We start from the raw sequence: 21,172 nt of genomic DNA on the forward strand, positions 1-21,172 counted from the left end.
ATTTGTATACTTTAAAAGCGAACAGCTACACAACATAGCATTACTTGCTGCAGGATGGAAAGTGGCATCCTAGACCACCACCCGTTCTAATACAAAAGTCATAAAACTAGAGTGTAAACATGGTGAAACTGCTGTTACAGGCTGCAGTCTCAGATTCTGAGTTGTTTTGCCAAATGCTGAATAAATCAATGGTAACAGCTTGGCTACCATTTGAAACTGTTTCCCAAATGATCATCAACAGCTATCCATTCTCTTTTCTGTTGAGCATAAAAATACATTTTATTGCTTTCAAAAAGCTTTTCCAGTTTAAAGAGATACCATGAAACCTAGAAGAGACTTATGATTTGCTGGACTGGAAGAGCATTTGCAAAAACAGCTATACCAAAACATCCTGCAAGATGCTCAGCAGCTTCATCATTCACAGTCTGAAGACCCTATGCTTTCTGCAACACCAGGAGTGAAAGGTAGGAGTTCTTTGCCTTTGAGACAGATGTTTAAACAACAGTTTTATTTTTAGTTTTGAATGAACATTGTAAGAGTAGAAGTAGACAAAATTAGTATTGCTTATTAGACCTCGCTTATTACTTCATCACTATGTATTATTTCAGGATAGTCTTATTTTAGTCATAAGATTATTTTTCCCATATATTATTTTGGGTAATGATTTCTTTCAGTGTTTTTCTGCCCTCTTCAGATTTCAAACCTTGCTAACAATCAGTGCCTCCAATCTGAGCTCTTCCAAATTGACATATGGTACTCGAAAAGTAATGTTATTCTTTTTTTCAATGGGGATATCATCTGATCCACTAGATAGAATTTTGTGGAGTGAGTGTGAACATCGTTAGCCAGCTGGCTTCCTTACATTGTAAGTACAGTAACTTACACTGTTACTGGCTTATCGGCCGGTAACAATGATCTGAGAAGAGCAAAGGAAGGAGAACTACACAACAACACAATTACAATTACCTTGATGGTGCAAACAATAACAAAAGTTAGAATTTCAAAAATAGTTAAGAAAGGACAAAGATACCAACCCTGTCACGAGGCCACAAAGATAAAAGTTCATTAGATGTTGACTATGGTTAAATAAAAACGAAAGGAACTTTAAGAATTAAGATCAACACCACAGTGCAATCTTCTAAATATTTTATAAATTCAAAAATGAAATATTAATTACCAACCTTAATGCCAAAGTGTAGGTTCCAGGTTGCCGTTGGCTTTCACGAATGAGATAGCTTCCCTCTGCAACACTTAATAATTGGTCAGCTTCCTCCCTTGAGATCATACCATGGAATCTAAGGAATGGAGACATTTTGAAACACACTCCTTTTCAGTTTTAAATCACCTTTTCCCCTTCCTTTAGAAAGAAATGACTATAAAAATGACTACTTTGCAGGAACATACGCCTTTAATCTCTCTTTCTGCTTGCATTTGACTGGTTTTAGCCATCAAAGTCACTTCAAATGGTTTAGGAAGGCTTCTCTTATCTATGAAACAAGTATATTGATTTTAAAATATGCACCCACCAATTTGATATGTAGAAATAAGTTCATTTTCTACTGTGGGCTTAATGGTTTGTGCCAATGGTATTCAATGCAATATTTTGCACCACTCAGAGACATTATACAATTTGCTAAAATCTCAGGGATTACACATGATCTCAACAGTTAATGGTGCTACAGTCTAGCTATACTACATATTTTATACCAAAACAAACACAAATAAAATCTGCTTTGTTTCTCTACACTAAATCTATCATTGCCATAACAGTCTGAAACAGGACAAATACATATGTGTATGTGTGTATACACACACACAGAGTATGTATTACATTTGTGTTCCGCATCTTTTTTTTTCCTCTACACAAAACATTTGTTGCAAAAGCCAGCCTCTTGAGTTAGAATAAGCAACCCTTTAAAAGTGCAGCAACATGCATTTTTCTCAAGGTAGCATTCAATACTATTCATATCCATCAGAAAATGCAGCTGTAATTTTAGACAGACAAATGGCACTACTATAATAAGAATCTGATATTGCAAGGACATGGAGCTGCAGCAGCCTGGCAGAAACAACCGAGCTGAGGCGAAAATGCAGTGACTGCTTGTGGTACAGCCATCAAAATGGAAGATCTGACCTTGCCAGGATCATGCATACAGAAAGCTGAGCAACTCATGGAGTGAGCTGCTGCAAAGGAAAACAGCCTGGGAAACAGGGTCTCGGACATCCAGCCCCATGTCCGTCTACTGGGAAACTGGCAGAAGAAACAGAGTATCCACAAAAACACTTTCAGTATTTTCTTTAAGTATTCTCATTGAACACGTCGCTTTCAGATCTGTGTTACTTACTCTCTTCCATAATATTTGGGTCTGTTCTCTACCTATTTAAAGAAACAAATGGAAATTGAGATGTTACATTTCAGTAAGTATATCAACATAGCAAGCATACTGTCTACGATACAGTAAAACAGAAAGGGATATAAATGCGCTTCTGAACATATAGATAAAAATCATTTACCATCCTAAGATTTTCCCTGGGGAAACTGTGGTCTGAAAATATACTGTGAAAATGAACACAGCACTTCAGGAAATGACTTCTGGAAGCCTCAGAACAGAGTGCGAAGGAATGAACTGCCCCATCACGCATCATCCCACATCATCATCACTGCCCCATCATCCCTAGGGCTTTGCTCAAACAGAGAGCATCTAAATGTTGCTTGTACAAATTGCCAAAAAATGAAACATCATTTCACAGGTGTAAATGTATTATATTGTTAAGTGCAGTAGTACAGTGAAACATCTAAGAAATTCTTAGATTTACAAGATAACTCCTATCATAAAGTTACTGCTGTCACTGCTGGGAAAAAGTAAGTGGCTACCACACCCCACCAGAGTGGGGGCAAGTGGAAGGTTAAGTTAGGAAGTCACTAATTCTTTAAATACTTGACCTCACTGTGTGATCCGCAGTATCACCTAAAAGAGCTATGTGTGTATGCATACAAGACAGTCCAAGCTCTAAGAGTGCAGACCACGTAAATCAACACAGCAAGCAACAGGTGTCCGAAGAGGTCGATTTGCCTAAGAATTTCAAACGAAGGATGCTAATAGCAGAGTAAGGAACAGCAAATCTCCCACAAGTCAGCTCAGTAATCCAAACCACCAGATTATCCTCCCTTGCTTAGTTTAATGCAAGGGAAATCCTTGGGGAATAAAATTCAACAGTTATGCAACCTGAACTGTAAGAGTTTAAAATGATTCAGCTATAAAAAATGCAAAACATTCACAGTAAATTATCACCTCAGTTTCATTTTCCTGTCTTTTCAGAAAAATGCCTTATAAATTAAAAGTAGCTCTTTTCTACAGTTGTCTCAATGGAATATAAATAAAGTTTTCAGCCATCCAAAATATTGAAAAATATATCCTGATGTACAGTCAAATAACAATTCTTCCATAATCCCAGAAATAAAAAGCTGTTGTGACGGTTCATCACTTTAGAAAAATCATTCCATCACTAGAAAGACTAATAATGATCTAAAATACTTCTTTTTCTTACATAAGAACAAAGAAGGGCTGACCAGTATGGACCAGTACCGTTTTCAAAGATTCTGAAGAGATTGGATCATTTCAAAAAAAGGAAAAAGCTTTTGAGGTTACCAGAAAAATTTATCTATTCCCTATTTCTTGAAATGGCTCAACAAGCCTAAAGATAAGCGAATGCACAAGTCGTTGAAAATCTTGTAATTTTCTTGTTAAAAGTAAGCTATTTACTCCATAGAAAGAGAAAAATATGAACATAGAAAGGTGAAAATATTTTATTATATATTTCTGTATTTTTTGTGTCCATTTGGACTTCACAAAATTCCTGCCACCCACTATTTCCATAAACTAACTCGAGGACACTGGTATCCTCCAGTTACACATGATCACTAAAAGCTGAAACAATTCCACTCAGAGACTTCTAATGAATTTTCTTTAGCCTAATACTCATACTGCTCAGCTATAAGGAAATAAAAATCCTTATACAATCCTTAAACATCAGCTGGATTGGACGTAAAATCCATCTAAGAAAAGAAAAGTATTTTTAAACAGAAACAGAAAAGTAACTAAGGTTGTTAGCTGAAAATACAATCCAATTGTTCTCTGCAGAGCTTCTTTCTCCTTTGACAGTATTTTTGGGTTGCAGTATTGTCCAGCATGAGTAAAGGTAGCCTTAGCTAGGTGTGAAGCCAGTGAAACCAAGTCTATGAATAGATAAATGATGTAGACTTGGCAAGTGTCTTACAATAACCAGTCCTTTGGAAAAGAGTTTGCTTACTTTAAAACTTGGAAAGTTGTTCTAGGTGAGTATCATATATATAAAGCCATCTTTGAGAACAGCTGTAACAGAGGTTTGCATCATATACTCCCAGCCTGTGCTACACTTGTTGAATATTCACAGAGGTCACTGTGACAAGACTATATAGGGACCCTGTTTAACAGGCTTGTTAACTATTAGCTTAAAGTTAACTATTAGCTTGGATTAGGATGAAGGAAAGAAAATGGCAGTGATCTTAATTATCTCCATCATTTGACAGGCTTGATATCTTTTCATATATAATTATTTAGTATTTATCTGAAGTATCACATGACATTCAAGGAGTTTTTAAATATGCACACACTCATGTATATGTATAAAAGATTATTCACACAAAACAAACAAGTTCCAGGAAGGTAATACAATATTAATTGGAAAAACTTGTGTGTGACCCTAATGCAGAAATTAAACATCCTTAAAATGTTATGGTATCATCAACTTTGAAATTTATAAATGAATGTCATGCAGTGTTAAAAGCCTCAGCTCTGCTGCACCTTCACATTAAAAAAAATCCCAGATGGATACAATGCTGTTTTTACCTGAATGTAACTCCACCGATCTGAGTGCTATTCTGATATGAAACTAGAGTACCAGAGTGGAAACTTGAGTTATCTGTGTTTGAGAAGCATTTTCATGTTAAGTAGGTCATTCTGTTAGCTGTATCTCTGAGAATTAGCAATGGTACGACATGTGCCTTTACACCTTAAATAAAACGTTGGGTTTTTATGGTGTAATTTCCAATTGTTCTTTAACAAGTGCTTTTCTCTCTAATCATCAGTCTTGCTTATTTCAACAAGTGGAATAATTTATGTGCTAATAGATTACCGAATTACATGTTATTCCCTCGCACTGACCTCTGATGTTCTCTGGACCAAAATTTTCTTCCTAATATTTACGAATTTGTTTATACAGTTGAACAATTCAACCACTTAGGAAAAGATTCTGCTCCCCACTGACTCATGGATGGCTGCTAATAGAAACCCAGCTGAGAAAGAGTAGATCATAAAGCTCAACACTAGCAGGAGAGGCTGAGACCACAGAGAAAGGTTAAACACGTTGCTACTCAATGTATTTTCACTCCAGATTTGGCTCAGCTGCACAAAATGTTCAATACTTAAAATGAAAAACAGTTAGCTGCATTATAATAAAATTAACATAGAAGCAGGAAAAGGCACAATGATAACGTATTATTTCAATTTTACCTTTATTAGTTAAACATAAGCTTCAAAGAGCTGCATGTTTTGATAAATAGATTCTTTAAGAAAAAGTGCTTTCAGTATGTTCTGTTCTAAAGCTAAATATCTGCAACTAATTGATTCTTACGCAGCTCTGTTTTATTTCGCTCAATTCTTATTAACTTCTTTCTCAGTCTGTGCAATAGTGTTTGTGGTGCAGATGCAGGTTTACTCTGCAATTCAAAGGCTGGGATGAAACTATATTAAAATCAAAATGTCTTTTTTCTTTCTTCAGTCCCCCTTGCATAGAGACAGTTTTACGCTTAGTTAAGAGTTTGTCATATGCTAGAATTTCATTTAGAATAAATTCACAGAAATTTTATATTACATTGCATTTCTGTCCTCAGTGATGACAGGACTCAGAGAAGCATTTTGACTGCTTGTGGCACTTTGTACAGTTCCTCCAGTCACCCACACTGATTCTAACAGACTTCATGATTATAGAATTAGGTCAAGAGGACCTCTCTAGTACGAATGCAGTAACCTCAGATACCCTCTGAGGAGCTTAGATCATTAGTTCATGCAGGACACTCACTCAGCCATCAAACTTTCCACTTCAAAGCAGTCTAACATTTCAATTTGCCACCTACATAATAGCTAACAAAATTTTATCAATAATAGTATTAAAATTCAGTTAGAGTGGTCAGGATAAGCTGTATCTGAAGAACCTTCATATAGATGCTTTTATATTTTCTGGCATGAATAGGTATCTTGTTTGATTCTGAAAATAAAGCAAGCTAGGTCTGCTCTGAAGGATTTCCGTCACCCCAGAAACAGGAGATCTTTCTAATATTCAGATACTGCATATGTATTTATATGTCTGCTTATTCAACTTGATAGGCTAACATTATTCTGAGAAACATTATGAAGGAGAACTTGGTACAAATTCTGCTTCTGACTTCTCATCACTTAGGGTGTAAAGACGCCAAAAAATCTCTCTGCAGTCAAACTAGTATGAGATATAATGTTGACATTATATATACTGACATATATTGAGTATTAAGGACTTTTTCAGTCATTATACAGTTTCACCCTGAACAGGTTGGACATATGCACTGTCATGTCTACATGCACAAGTCTTATAATCATTACTTTATCTGCTGCAAGACTTCCTTAACTGTACTTAACAGTTCTTACATTTCTTTAGCTTTTTTTCTTAAGAAAATGAACAGTGTGCAGAAAAATGAAGCTTCTAATCCTGTTATAATTAAAACCTTTAAACTTGAGACTACCAAAACTTCTAATTGAGGAAAGGCTCATCACCACCGCAGCCAGGCGACTTTATGAACATATAATATAAGAAGGTCTGCCATTGCACGAGTAAATAATAGCAGGGCTCTGTGAGACAAGACTCATCAAATAAAAAACTGCACTGATTACACCAACAAAGCATCAGGACCTCACAGTGAACATGTCAAAAGGTTACCAAAAATTCTTTAAGTGTTCTACAGTATGCATACAGATACATACCTACACGAACACCAGCACTTCTACTTGTAAAACATCTTTGGAGACGGAGAAAAAAACCCATCTATTTAACAGCACTTACAGTAAACACAATTCATTGGAGGAAGAGAGTAAAAACAAACAAACCAACCAACCCATCCTATCTAGGTAAGCATACGTGTAACTTTGAATGCGAAGGTAGGTTCCGTGGAGCCACACAGGAGACTCTCAGTTCCTAATTGCTTTATGTGCCTGTTTTGTGTCTCACCCAAATTGCTCCAACGAGCTTGCGAACCGCAGCAGAGAGGTGTGTGTACGTGGACAGACAGAACACGAGGAACCAGTGAGAAAGCCAGTGGTCTCAGCACTCTATTTTCTGTCAAGGTTTTTGTAATAATTTTCCTTTCAGAGATCCTTCTACTTCCTGAAGAAACAGCCCAAGAAGAAAAAGTGGGAGAGGAAGGACACTACAGCAGTACGATAAGTTAAAAAGAAGGAAAGAGAAATACCAAGAAAAAATGAGGTTCCAGATGGTACGGTGTCCACACCCATTCTGCACGACTGTTAGATAAGGCGTGATCAGATCGACCAAAGCACTTCAACAGATTGTTTGTTAAGTAAATAATCACACTGAAGTCTATGAGAATAACTCTGCATGCCAGGAAGGCTGGGTTATTATTCTCGAACTGGAAATAATCTTACTGCTTGCAGTGGGCATTCATACTCTTTAGAGTTATGAACATGCATTAGAAAACCAACATCCTACAAGACTTCAGGTATTTTGTATAATAAGGTAATGAAAAAACCTAGCACAGAGAACACACAAAATGGTAAAGAATTCTGCTAGTAACGTTGCAATGTGTAACAAAACCAGAAAAGCTTGGGTTTTTTTCATAGTTCAGGTCTTATCTTCTATAAATCTCTTCAAATTTCTGTCCCACCTTACTGGATGCACATAAGGTCTCTGCACAACAACCTGCTAAAGAACCCTCTGCATGGGCGCTTAGTAGCAGTGGCAATGCTGTTAAAAGGAATCCTTTATCAAGCTGTTCTTGTATAACCAGTGTATTGTTCTTTCATACAGCTACATCCTGCTCAACTGCAATGAACTATAGTTGTATCTTTTATAAAAATAAAAATCTATCAAATTAACAAAAGAAGACATGAGTGTTTCCACTAAATGAATATTTCACTTTCATTAAATCTCTACTTTTTATCTTAGAAGTTGACAGACTACTTGGTAGAATCACATTTGGGCATTAGAAAAGAAGACAGTAAAATGCCTGTTTAATTCTGTAATCTTCTTCATAATCTAAACTGTAAGCTATTAATGTTCCTGACAGTACTATGTCCCCCTGTACTAAGTACTATGTCAAAATGACTAACACATTTCAAAGATTAATTTCCTTTCTGTTAGCACATGATAAAAATGCTTATGTTTTATTGCAACAATCCAGTAACTTGCAGTGGTTATTCAGTATGAGCTGGGTTTTGTAATACTGTTTAACAGGTCAAACCTAACATTTCAGCAATTTTGAAACTGAAATTGATGCTTCCCAAGTTCCTGACTGAACCTGTAAGACAGACGCAGGTATGAGCACAAGCTTGTGGTGGCACGGAGCTGTGGTGTCAGTTATCAGCCACCCCAGTTCTGAAGAGGTGCTAGGCTTCTGCAATGCTGCCAAAGGCACACGAGCAATTCAGTGCCTGTCCCAACAACCGACCCCACGGGTAGATCTCAGCCTTCGTATCACTACCTATCAACAGGATGCCATTGCTATCGCTTATGATCCTAAAAGCTGTGGCTCTGCATAGTTTAGCTATGAGGATTAATAAACCCAACTACTCTGGCTCAAATAACAATGAGAAGAGGTTTCAGTCTTCTGTCTGCTGACTTACTGCATGCATTTAGCAGCAGTAAATGCAAGAACAGATGCATACTTTCTCTGTATAGTTCTGCTCTTGCTTCTGTGAATTTCTAACCCCAAAAGAAGCAGAAAAATCTTGTTTCTATTTAATTAAAGAATCAAAAACAGTAAATGATTCTCAGATATACATATCATATTCAAAATGCTTTTTATTTCTATTTTTAGACAAAATGGATTTCCAGGTACCAGTGCTCCTAAGGTTACTTATTCTAATCACAGTGCCAATCTCCTATGTAACATTTGTTTGGGTTGTAAAACATTAAGTGGACTTCATAAAATGTTGAATCTTTATAATACCCACCTCACGAGTGCAGGTTATCCTTCTAGGATGAGGAGCTTCCTGTTGCAACTGATACACTGAGAAAAGATAGAAGTTAAATTCTGATTAATACAGAATCACTAGGCATTTTAACATTTACTTTTGCCCTTAAAAAAAAAGGGGGGGGGGAAGAAGATTTCTTGCAAGATTTTATGAAGAGTCATATATACCGATGTCTCCAACATTATTTGCAACTGGTTTGAAGACTGAGTTGCTAGCCAAACCAATTGATAGAGTACCAGAGAGTCACTGGGTAAGATGAGGCAAGGTTCGCTCATGCAGATCAGAAAAGAAACTGGATAAACAGAAAATTAAATTTTATCATTTGTCAAATCATGCATCTGTCACACTTTCTTCAGTAAGCAGCTGGTGTCCCATTCTACTAGGCTGGGCACACTTTCAGTCACTAAAGGTCTGCTGAAACTTTACAGGAATCACTCAGATTTGCAGAATCAAACCCTCTGCTTTTGCCACTACTCAATACTGATCTTTCTGCGCAAAGTAAAGAACAGGATTTGCATTTGCAGATGTAAAGACATTAGGAGTTGAGTAGCAGAGTCAAACATATAAGGACTCAACTGTGGGGCCTTACCTTCCAAGCCTCCTCCCCTATTCATTTATTTATTTAGGTAACCTCACCAAACAAAAATGAATCTCAGAAGCCAGCTGTAAATATAATGGCACTAATGTGCTGACGTAATAATGCACCACCAAAGGACTGACTCAACTTCTTTCTCAAAAGGAGTTTGGTTTGGTAATTCACCTTCAAAACGAGGCTGTCAACATTAATTTAATATTTGAATAGTATTCTGGAAGTCATCTTTCAGTCATTAGCATTAACATCAAGGTCTGTTAACAAATGATGTCATCTTCTTCATAAGAAGAAAATACGTTAATTTACTCAGTAAGATCTGATTTTATTATGTTTGTCATTTGATCACAAGTCTTTTCCACAGACAAATACTGTATTAACATTCTAAGTTTACATGAAAATGGAAAAAGTTGCAAGATGCCTGATGATATGGCAAAAATAAGATTGGTTGGAAAAATTCACTCCCTTTTGCTCCAGACAAAAACATCAACATTTTATGTTGATGCTACTAAAAACCGATTGGTATCATGGGGTGTTGATATTACAAGAATGTTTTTTGTAAGTGACGAAAAACAGCACATTACTATACTATCCAGCAAGCTTCATTTCAAACATAGCAAGACCATTTATTTGCCAAGCACACAGATTCTCCAGCTTCCCTTAAAGTTGTATTTGATGGCACTAGCCCTTGTCCATATCCAATTCTGAGAGCTGCAGCTCAAAGTTTTTTTTTTTTTTTTAAAGTCACAAAGTGAATATGGATGTCTCTGAATGTCACAGTCACAATCAGCATGCTCTGCAGAGACTGGGCTAAAGATCGGGAATCATTTCTCACCTTATTTTAAGCAAGGCTGAAAAGATTTTATGGAAGAAACGCTTCGAAAGACAGTACCTTTTCTCTTCTTCCACTCAGAAGCACACCAGGTTGACTAGTTAAATTACAAAATGGGCTCCCTATCCTCCTCCCATAATTGATGTATGCAGCTCAAACTGTTCAGCAGCAGCTTACTTGCAGTTACTGTTGCCAGGGCAGTCAAATAAGACATTCCTCTTCATCCATCATGAGACAGAAACATAATCAAACTCCATGATTGTGCACTTAATTCTAAATTATGAAAAAGGCTCACCATGGTGAACCATGATGCTGTAGGAGACTGGGTGCACAACACATTTCCACATACCCGTGCTTTCAGCTCCTGATAAGCTGCCAATGGGGCATAAAGAGCACATAAAGATTATATATTATGGCATAGAATAAACTGAACAAAGAGGCAGTGCTCCCTGAGTTCACAAAGCACTATGGTTCATTATTAATGCTTACAGCTGAAAGTAAAATATACAGAAGTCAGCAACAAGTACACAAACGTGCTGCAGTCACGATTAATGATTTTTAATACCAAGGAGTTAAAGTATATCAGTTTTATCTTATACTTATCCTCTGTAAGACAAAAGCTTATTTGAATCATTTTGTGTGCAACTGCTTTAATATTAAGCGACTGAGACGACATATGACAAGCTACTGATAAAATAAGTTATGATTCAAAAGGCACAGGTAGACTTCACCACTAAATTTACAGATTAAGGTCCCAATCAACTTAGCAATTGTATATATTGGCAATTGTTAAAAGTCATTCACAGTCTAAACAAAATACTGAAGATGGATAAATTAAGCCTTTGTTTTGAATTTACTATCTTTATTTTTTTCAGTTAATATAAAACAGAGGAATTTAAGATATTCCTCTGCTACTCCTAGACTTTTGAGATCTATGAAGTTTTGTCGACTCCTACAATCTTTATTATAAACTTCACCGTACTTGGCTATTTACTTACAGCATCATCTCCATGAAATTTCCCATGAGACACACACTCATTTATGAAAGTATTCTAATCTTCAAAGATGCATAGAAGATTGTGAAATACTTAATTCTTTGCTTTAACAAATCAAAAATCAGAAACCAGAGTTAAAACCAAAATCAAGGCCTCTTCATGCTTGTTAAGGCCTAACTGTGAGTGATGAACATGTGAGCCATTAACAGAAGGGTGATATAGGTGGTGAAAAAGCTCTTTAGCTTTTAGCTCTTTAGCTCATTTTAATTTTACAATATATTTTTAGCTGGTTAAAAAAAAAAAAATCTCATCTGCTCTCTTACACTTACTCTGCTTTTAACACTGGTTTTCACTAAGCTGTTAACACTAAATGAAAATCTCTGATTGGAAAGACCCTCCCATACCAGGGTAAAATCCTTTCTGAAATAACTGAATGCTACTCTCAGAAGTTACCTCTACCCAGCCTTTAGTAAACAGTATTTTCACCACATAAAACGTTGCTTGAGCAAATATCTAGTCACCCTCAGGACACCAAGCCTCCAGAATATATACAAAAGAAAATGTAAGTGTAGGTTTGATATTCCTGAAGTGATGCGTGTTAAACAAATGAACATTCTGCTTGCAAAATCTGCTTTTAACAGAAGACTTCTTTCTTGCTTTTTTGAAACCCCAAGACATTTAGCACTTGCCCCTACCTTTTCTATTTATGGACAAAGAAAGAGAATTTATGGGGAAGACACTGTAGGAAACTACAATACTTTATTATGGTGCCTTTTTTTTCCCCCATGCATTTTCTTCAGTCTCCTCGAACGTCCACCAGCACTGTCAAAGAACAAGTTATCCCACTACATGGGAAATGTTTGTACTTCAAATTTATTTATTTATTTTAATTAGGAATGAAAAGCAAAAAAAAGTGAAATTCTCAATGGAAAGGAATTGAGCTCTGATCTCAGAGCAGCATGTCTGGGCTGCTGCCTCGTGTATGTGATAGAGGAAACCTGCAAGTCCAGCTCCCACAGAGCTAGGGCAGGCACCCAGGAGAGCTGCAAAGCCGACGTAGGCAGGGTGGTAGGAAACCAAGCCCCTCTGCGGGGACTTCAGAAAAGCATCTTGTGATTTCACCGGCACTCCACATCAAAAAATGCTCTTATATCAGCAAATTCTGAGAAAAAAATACTTATTTTGAATTTCCATAATCAACTCTAGTCTCAACTCTAGTGACACATATTACCAAATTGAATGAGCTGTTTCCAAGTGACAGTAACTTTAAGGTGAAAATGGAGTTTGTGCAAGCCCCAGTCTACACAGCCAAACTAACATAAGGCAGCCTCACACAAGAGGGACCACTCACACTAGCAAGGTGCATAGAGTCTAGCCCTCAGAAAAAATCTGTATCCGTTTGGCCTCAAGGATAAGTGATTGCAACTGTCTCTAGATAATAATGAACCCTTTTACTTTCGATATTTCTTTAACTGATATTCAAATGAAAGAAAAATCATGATTACTTTGAAACACTGAAATGAAACATTTTCAACTCAGACTTGGAAAAAAAATCTGCTGAGATACTTACAGTAAGATTTCCAAACAGGTGGCCTGTATTCATCAGTATCTGAAAGAACAATGATAAATCTCAATGTTGTATTTTAAAACAGAATTAAGCCTGCAGAAGCACTTGCAGATTTATGAAGATAAATACTGCACCTACACTCTAAAGTTACCTTTACTAGTGGAGCAGAGAACAACTTGTTAAAAGTTTCCTCCTCTTTACATAAAATGAAAACAAAAAAGGTATTTTTTTAAAGAATGATAGAATAAAAGCCATGTAAAACCATTTGCAAGATGACAAACACACAGATCAGAAGTCAAAATACTAAAGATATAGAAGGGAGGGAAGTGTATTTTATTATCTATATATTTGAAAGTTCACTTTTAAATTACACTCAAATGACTTTTTGTCTCAGTTTTTACTCTAATAAATCAGTTTTCACCCAACTCATTCCTGCCCTATCTTCTTCCTCTTCCGTACAGCAATTCAGTAACAACTCTTAAAATAGTATCATAGCATGTAAGTACTTCTGAAACATTTTGCAAAAGAAAAGCGTTTCTTTCACATCTAATACAAACTCTTCTTTGAATCAGTCAATGGGTACTATAAGCATAGGTATAATCAAATTTTAATTCTCAAATAGAAAATTTTGAGTGTTTTTTTTTTTTTTTTTTTTTTTAAATTCTGTCTCACTCGTGATCTGCTGACAACAGATCTGACATTTTGAGCTCAGGGCCCTGTCACTAACTTCATCTCCCATCCACTATTTCACCTCTCCGATCACACAATCCCAGCTTCGGTTCTGATCCTGCAAGGTACTGAGGCTTTCTGCAAGATGCTGTCCTTATCTGGCAGGAAACTGCTGGGAATTATTCAGTACTTGTGATGTCAGAAGGTCCAGAGTTGAGACAACATGGTCTCTTCTCACTGAAGTATTCATTTCTCAGCACCATTTGCGCATGTCTGCTCACACTGGTACTATATGCTGCACCCAACACAACCCGCTTTCTACTTGTCCATATGAGGTTACATTAAAGGACCATCTAGGAAGCTGCTCCTTGAGTTTTGGCCTGTCAAGCATCTCTACTCTAGATTTCTTAAGCCCTCCAAAATCAAGTCTTAAGCTGGCCAAGTTTTTTTTGTTTTGCCTCCTCTTAGTATAAGCAACTTTTCTTTGAATATTTGCTTTAGTCCATCTCTCCTATCTACAGTCATGTCAAAACATCTCTAAGTCAGAGTTTAGCAGAATTTGATGCTTTCTAGTTTAATTGGCAAACGTTTGCACTGAAGCTTCCCAGATCCACCACAGCATGCTTTCTACCCTGGCTGAACTACCATTTTGCTTGACTTCTTACCTTACATTTTGCTGTTACATAAAAAAGGGTGCAATCCTTACTGACTGCCTTGGTGTTAGTGGATTTTATAAACACATTTTTTCATTATTATTAAGGTAGCACTTAGGTCAATCTGCCATTGCCCAGAATATTACTTTTTCGATCCTTGGAAGGCCCTGCAGATGTGCGCCAGTGTCCTGGGAATTTGACAGAATACCTCACAACCGTACAGAGCTCTTCAGCTGCCCACACTCTACCATGTCAGTGAAAGAAAATCACCAGCAACAGATGCATCAATGGTTATTCATTCCTACTTTTACAGTTTTTAATTAAAGCAGTACAAGTAGATTCATTCCAAAAACATTGTAACACGGAAAACCTGTAAGTAAAAATAATAGGTTTAGTCCTAGAAGACTGTTTTTACCCCATGAACTTATTTTTTGTTTGTTTGTTTGTTATAGCCTATTTATACGCAACATATCAGTTTGAATTACAAATAAATGATTTAAGTAAAGGACAATATGCACTGTATTTGTAAAACATGAGCTAACTGTTACAAAAATACAAATATTTTGACAGTCTAACATACCTTCACTTGCACTCAAGCTGTGCAAGCGTTATGGCTAAGGGCAGCATGATTATAAAACCGAAAAGCAACTATATTTGTGCCAAACAAAAAACCCCAAACCTTGTCAAAGCCAGATAAGAACAGTGGTTAACTTTCATATAACAAACATCTAACACTCAGAACTTGGAAGGAATGATTTAGGTAGCTGTGGATAAGCACTCTGTTAGAAAATCTGCCTGTAAGCTTTACTGCCTTAACACTGCAAGAACCCCCTTAGGCCATCCCCCATGAGGCAACGAAAAACAAAAGGTCATTTCTATTGCAAATTTTAAAAAAGTTATCTGATATAAAATACTATCAGCAAGTACAGTGCAGTAACAACAGTGAGCAATAGGTCCGTATTTTTTTGTTCACATAAAGAACTATTATTCAAATCACTCTGCTATGCAAAGATAGAATGACTACTGGTGTCAGATCGGTCTGATGGCAGTTATCTGTTCTTAAAAATTAATTGTTGTGGTCTGATTTAGCAGGCCATCAGTATTATGAAACTGAAAAGTATGAAGCATAAGTAGGAAAAGGGCTTGATTTTCATATAATGCACTTTCAACATATGGCATCTCTGATTAGGCATCCAAAATACACAAAAACCACTTTAAGGCATGATAAAAGAGTAAAGAAAATGCTGAACCCAAAATACATTTTCTCACTAACACTGCACCACCTTCTAATTAACGCAAACTATTCTGTCAGTTCTGTTTTTTCTACAGCTCCGTGCAATGTGGTATCTAAGCTCTGCTAAATGTTTATGTGATAGGATCAAATCATCTTCCACAAGCTGTGCATTATGTTTTATCTTAACTTTACTTTCTACCTTAAGTGAGACTCAGTTCAACTTAAAGCTGATCTTCTCCAAAAGTCTGGAGTACCAAAGAAAACATAAATGCATAAAATGATGCTACAAACTGTCCAGATGTGATCCTACCAACAGTGGTGAGACTGTTGCTAGCATGAAGGCCACGCTCATTGGCAAATATATTTTTAGATCAAGCACACTGTATGCAAACTGCAATTTCAAATCGAGCCTGGATAAGCTGATAGGTTCTGAATAATCTTCCTAACCTTTAAAAATGAAAATGTTTGATTATTTCCTGCTATTCCAGACAGTGATAGCTTTTGAATTCTTCATAACTTTGCTCTGATTAGAATAGAACACATGTAAGATTTTATTTTATATAATATAATGGAATTTCTTCAAATTCTCTACCCTAAAAACACTAATATCTAAAAATTTTCCAAGCTGGCACAGATCAGAAAGAAACAACTGTGTGTCTAAAACCTGCACTGACAGTTAAGCTTCTAAACAGACCTGTCATATTATAAATATATATGTATCTGTAAAGAGAGCGAGAGAGAGAGAGAGAAAAAAAGAATATCTTAAACCAATACATCACTTTAAATCCTCCTGAGACCCAAACCAATTTACAAGGTAAGGAGGTGTGGGGAAAGAATGCTGCAGGATACAAGAAAACATATTCACACGCCTTTTACCCTGAAAGAACAATTTTTACTCTTGAACCAATACCAAAATCAAGCTAGTGTTGAAAACAAGCATCTTATCACAGACCTGTAAGAGCTGGTTTGTCATGAAAGCACAGTCACTGCAGTGCTTCCAGTTGGACCTACGTGGACCTGCATTTCTTAGGTAACTTACATGGCAGGTTACCCATCTCTCACCTTCTTCACCAGCACGGGTTTGCCAACCTGCCTCTCTCTCCATTGCACAAGGACAGCCAGAGCGCCTTCATTATTTCTTAAACAATTCTCAACACTTTCTTGCCCTCATCTTCTTTCCTCCCAAATACATCTCCTCCTTTCTATTCCAGGACTTGGCCTTCTTCTGGCCTTAGCAGCTCACACAAGACCTGTGGTCTGGTCCCAGAGCGTGGCTGGTTCCTTGCCCAGCACAGCCCTGCAAAGACTCATCACCCAGCCCACGTAACTGCTCTGCACCTCCATCCCCAATCACCTTGCCTCTGCTCAAGGAAGCCTTAAAATTTGCCTAAATTCGGGTATTTTCTCTCCTTATGTCTCTGTGTAGGGAGAAAGCAGAAGCACAAGAACCTGTAATAGCTCAGTCAATAGACCCTTTCCAGGCAGAAATGCCACAGCAGGGAGGAACATGCTTTGGGGGCCCAGCATGGCCTCCTCCAAGCACACAATTAATGAGACAAAAAGTAAACTACCCATCTTATGAGTGAGCTGTCTGCAGTGAAGGAAGAAGTGAAAAGCAGAGCGTCGCTGTCAGAAATGCATGCCAGCACCTGAAAAGGGCTTCTGCTGACAGGAAAATTTTAGAGCCATTTAGGAGGATACAAATACTATGAGAGCATCTCAAGATTTTTCCATAAACCCTGACTTGACTAATTATGACATTACAATGTAGTATTTCCCTTCATTATTTTTGGTCTTTCTTATCCACTTCCATTTTATCCCTTATATAAATCTGGACAACTTTAGCGCTTCCAGAATGAGCATTTTAACTGCAGATAGGAAAACCATTACTGTTGCCTCAAACTGTTTAGACTGCTCGTCTCTGTGTATTCCTTTTATAGAAAGAATAAAAATGTTTACCTCTGTTTAAAATGGTACTTTCCATTTGCCCATTGAAGATCAAGCAGCTCCAGGGTACAGCAGCAGTGGCTTTGCCACACATGGTAACCTTATAAAATAGTTTAGGGCTAACTGTGACGTTCCCTCTGGAAAATTCAGCTTTATCTCTCTGTAACTGTATGTCATTCCAGTGGTCTGTAAGACCATACTGGGGGTTAGTGCTGACTGAAAGGAAATAATCAGCTTTCTGCTGAGCCTGCAGCTCTTGCTCCAAACTTTATTTGGCAAGATCCCATCAAACACAGGTGAGGCCTCAAGTAGCTTACCTTGTGGAAGAGGCCAATTCTTAGCCTTGGTGGAATGAGAGTAGTCAGAAGAAGAAAATCTAATTTACTGTTTTCTGAACAAATCCAGGACAACAAAATGGTTTAACTCATAAGTAAGAAAAGACGCAAGAAAGTAGAAAACATTCCTCTCTATGCTAAGGCCTGGGCCCTAACCAGCTAACGTTAGCATGTGTCTTGGGATGCCGTATCTCGCTTCATATGGCAGCAACATGTGTCAAAATATAACTCCTGGAGGGGCATCTGACGAGCAGACGGTGCCCATCTGCTGACTTGCACATCAGGATTCCTCTGTGTGCCCAGAAAGACCTAGAAAATTCCTCCTCAGTCTCAAAGTCTTGCTTATTAGCACCCTTCAAACGCCCTAAGGATGCACATAAGATGACCCGACCTACAGAAATAAAGCCAGAATTTATTTGCTGAGGGGGTTCTTGACTCACAAAAACAGCCAAGAAAATGCTGTTCCCTCTGTTTTCAGAGCACAAGTGCCAAGAGCACAGCAGAAACGAAGCTCCAGACATCACAAAATGTTTTAAGCAGCAGCCAAACAGGCCCCAGCAGTTAGAGCTTTTGCGCACTCCAACTAAAATAAAACTTAAATAGCAGTAAGGTAATTAAAATACGAATATAGCCACCACCTTAGCCAGCAAGAGTAAACCAGAAGGGCCACAACACCATGGTTTCAGGGTAATGTCTGGCTGCAAGCACTTGGTGCTGATGAAGCCGTACAGGCAGAGCTTGCAGAGGGAACCCCCGCCTCCTCCAACGGAGGGAGGAGGAGGAGGGAGAATAAACGCAGAGGCTGCTCCGCGGAGGGCGAGCGGGCAGCAGGGATGCAAATACTGCACTTATTAACTGGGAAGGAAATGCACCAAGGCCCTTGGTCACTCCTGGATGAGACACTGGGATCCATCATTTTTTCTCCCCAAATTACCCGCTACACCTCTGCTATCAGCAGGTATGAGTCAGATGATGGTATGCAGTGGGGTGAGGCAGCAGCAGGGTTTTGACTCCAAACAGGCTGCTGGCCTGTTGCATGTTGCTTTCTCTTAAAAACTGCTACGTGGCTGTGTTACAAAAAAATTCTAATTTTATTTGAGTTTAAAATTGACTCAATACAAACATGTTAATTCAAAGTAACCTTAATCTATTAGTCCCTAAAAACAAAGACAATTATAGAACCCTATGGTACACGTGACCCAGAGCCATCTGGAAAACACAAAGGATTTCATTACTACAGCGATTACATCATCACAGAATTTCCTTTTTTGACAGGAAGATATCTGAAGAGCTGAGGATATTTCAAGCAGTAAACACTATTTTTTCATAATTCTAGTATATACAATATACTGTATTGCACTCAGCAATGATGACTTATGCTTCCAGATTTCTTTCAGTACCGAGTCTTTGATGCTGCTTTAATACTGTCCTTGACACGTTAGTTCCTTTGAATTAAGGGAAAAAAACTTAGAAAATTTTTAGACATGGTAACACCCTTTCTCAAGCAGCAAACCCCATCACATACTGAGGTACTCGAGTGCAAACACTTTCAAATAAACCACAAGCTTTTACCCCACTTGCCTATACATCTAAGCAGTCAGACTGGCATTCACATTAATATTGAAGTAGATGTTAACAGCTCAACCTACTTCCCAGATGTGCTCCTCCCTGCGGCGGGTCTCCTGTTCGGGGCACCCTGTCCCAACCGAACGAGCCACTTTGCAGGGAACAAGCCTTACACGCAGACTGATACCCAGGCTCAGGGCAGGGACCAGCAGCACCGCTGGGCAGGCCAGCACCGCTTGCCTCCCTGAGGGGACGGCACCCCCCGAACCACGTCTGCTGCGCTGAACCACAGCCAGGGCAGCCCTGGAGAAAGTGGCAGGCACGCAGGGCACTTCACCAAGGAAATACCCAGTCCCATGGCCACAGCGGTGGGCAGCGCGCATGGCCACAAATGACAACTCGCCTTCTGCAAACGCTCTTCTCCTTTGCCTTGATCTTTGGCCCAGGTTATCTACTGTCCTCAGTATTACCCAATGCATGTGGGCAGGTTTGGACATTTAAACATAAACGATGTTTGAATTATTTGAGCAAGAAAGCAAAAACACCTGAATGTATTCTCTCCACATTTTCCAAAAAAATTACCATCTGGGAGGAGCAGAAAAATACAATTTGAAGGTAAGTTATAAACCAGTGAAAACAGGAACTTGGAATAAAAGCATCCTTTCAGCTGCAGCATGCCAAAAAAATCACACAGACTATGTAGCAGGAATTTTTTAATGGGACAAAACTTAGATATTTTTCTTTGCTCTTCACAAGTTTTTCACAAGCACTGTTCCAAACAAATATAACTTGGCTTCAGAGGTGTGACACTGGAATAAAAATGGTTAAGGGAAAGCAGCTGTGAGCTATACCCATGAGAGCTGGAAGGGCCACTTCCACTCCTCAGCTGAGCTGAGTGATTGCTTTGCTCGGGGGAGCCAAGAAGGCGCTCGTAGCCAAAGCGACGGGCTGCAAGAAGGCCATGCGCTGAATAATTCAGTCGGCCTTCGGGGAGGGAGGGGAGCACACCAGCATCCTAGGTTCTGTGAACGTCTGATCTGCAGACAATAAATTCAGTGGAAATGCTTCTAATGGGGTTGAATAAGACTCCCGCTGACAACGGCTAGAGCTCAGCGCCTTTTACTGGCAGGTTTACTCTTACTGCCTCCCTACGAATAACAGGGAATACTTTAATGAGTAATCTTCTGCTTACCACAGTCATTGCTGCTGTTAAATAAACTCATCTTTTAAGCTATTAGACCAGGTTGCACAAGATCTGTTCTCGGATTTTCATTCAATTGAAGCAAGGGAAGTGCTTGCTTTTCCTCCCCTTTGCCAGTGACATCTGACTACAAGGTTATTCTATCCACTATGATTAAAAAAAATAGTATTTAATTTTATTTTGGGACTCGTAACAGTCAGTTTTCATGTGTGCAATGATAACAAGCAAAAGACTCCAACTCTGGCCTCTTTCTCTCAACTCAAGTTTAAAAGGGAGGAAAATCCACTCCCCATGAAAGCACAT

General features: G+C 38.2%; 1 protein-coding gene across 5 annotated transcripts in view; it reads right to left on the reverse strand.

Annotated features, from left to right (window-relative positions):
* Window positions 1-21,172, reverse strand: part of CHN1 (chimerin 1) — a 103,210-nt gene that overhangs the window by 69,033 nt on the left and 13,005 nt on the right. For 2 of the 5 annotated variants that reach the window (XM_062578928.1, XM_062578926.1), the window contains exons 1-5: window positions 17,780-17,808; window positions 13,268-13,306; window positions 9,261-9,316; window positions 2,346-2,377; window positions 1,182-1,295 (exon numbers count right to left, since the gene is read on the reverse strand). In XM_062578928.1, the coding sequence (XP_062434912.1) occupies window positions 1,182-1,295; window positions 2,346-2,377; window positions 9,261-9,316; window positions 13,268-13,306; window positions 17,780-17,804 (266 nt within the window). In that variant the 5' untranslated portion in view covers window positions 17,805-17,808. Of the gene's footprint in view, window positions 1-1,181; window positions 1,296-2,134; window positions 2,222-2,345; window positions 2,378-9,260; window positions 9,317-13,267; window positions 13,307-17,779; window positions 17,809-21,172 lie in introns of those variants that run through there. The other 3 variants (XM_062578927.1, XM_062578931.1, XM_062578930.1) reach the window with 3 other exon arrangements.

This window comes from Rhea pennata, chromosome 6, assembly GCF_028389875.1.
Source record: "Rhea pennata isolate bPtePen1 chromosome 6, bPtePen1.pri, whole genome shotgun sequence".
NCBI classification, from domain to species: domain Eukaryota; kingdom Metazoa; phylum Chordata; class Aves; order Rheiformes; family Rheidae; genus Rhea; species Rhea pennata.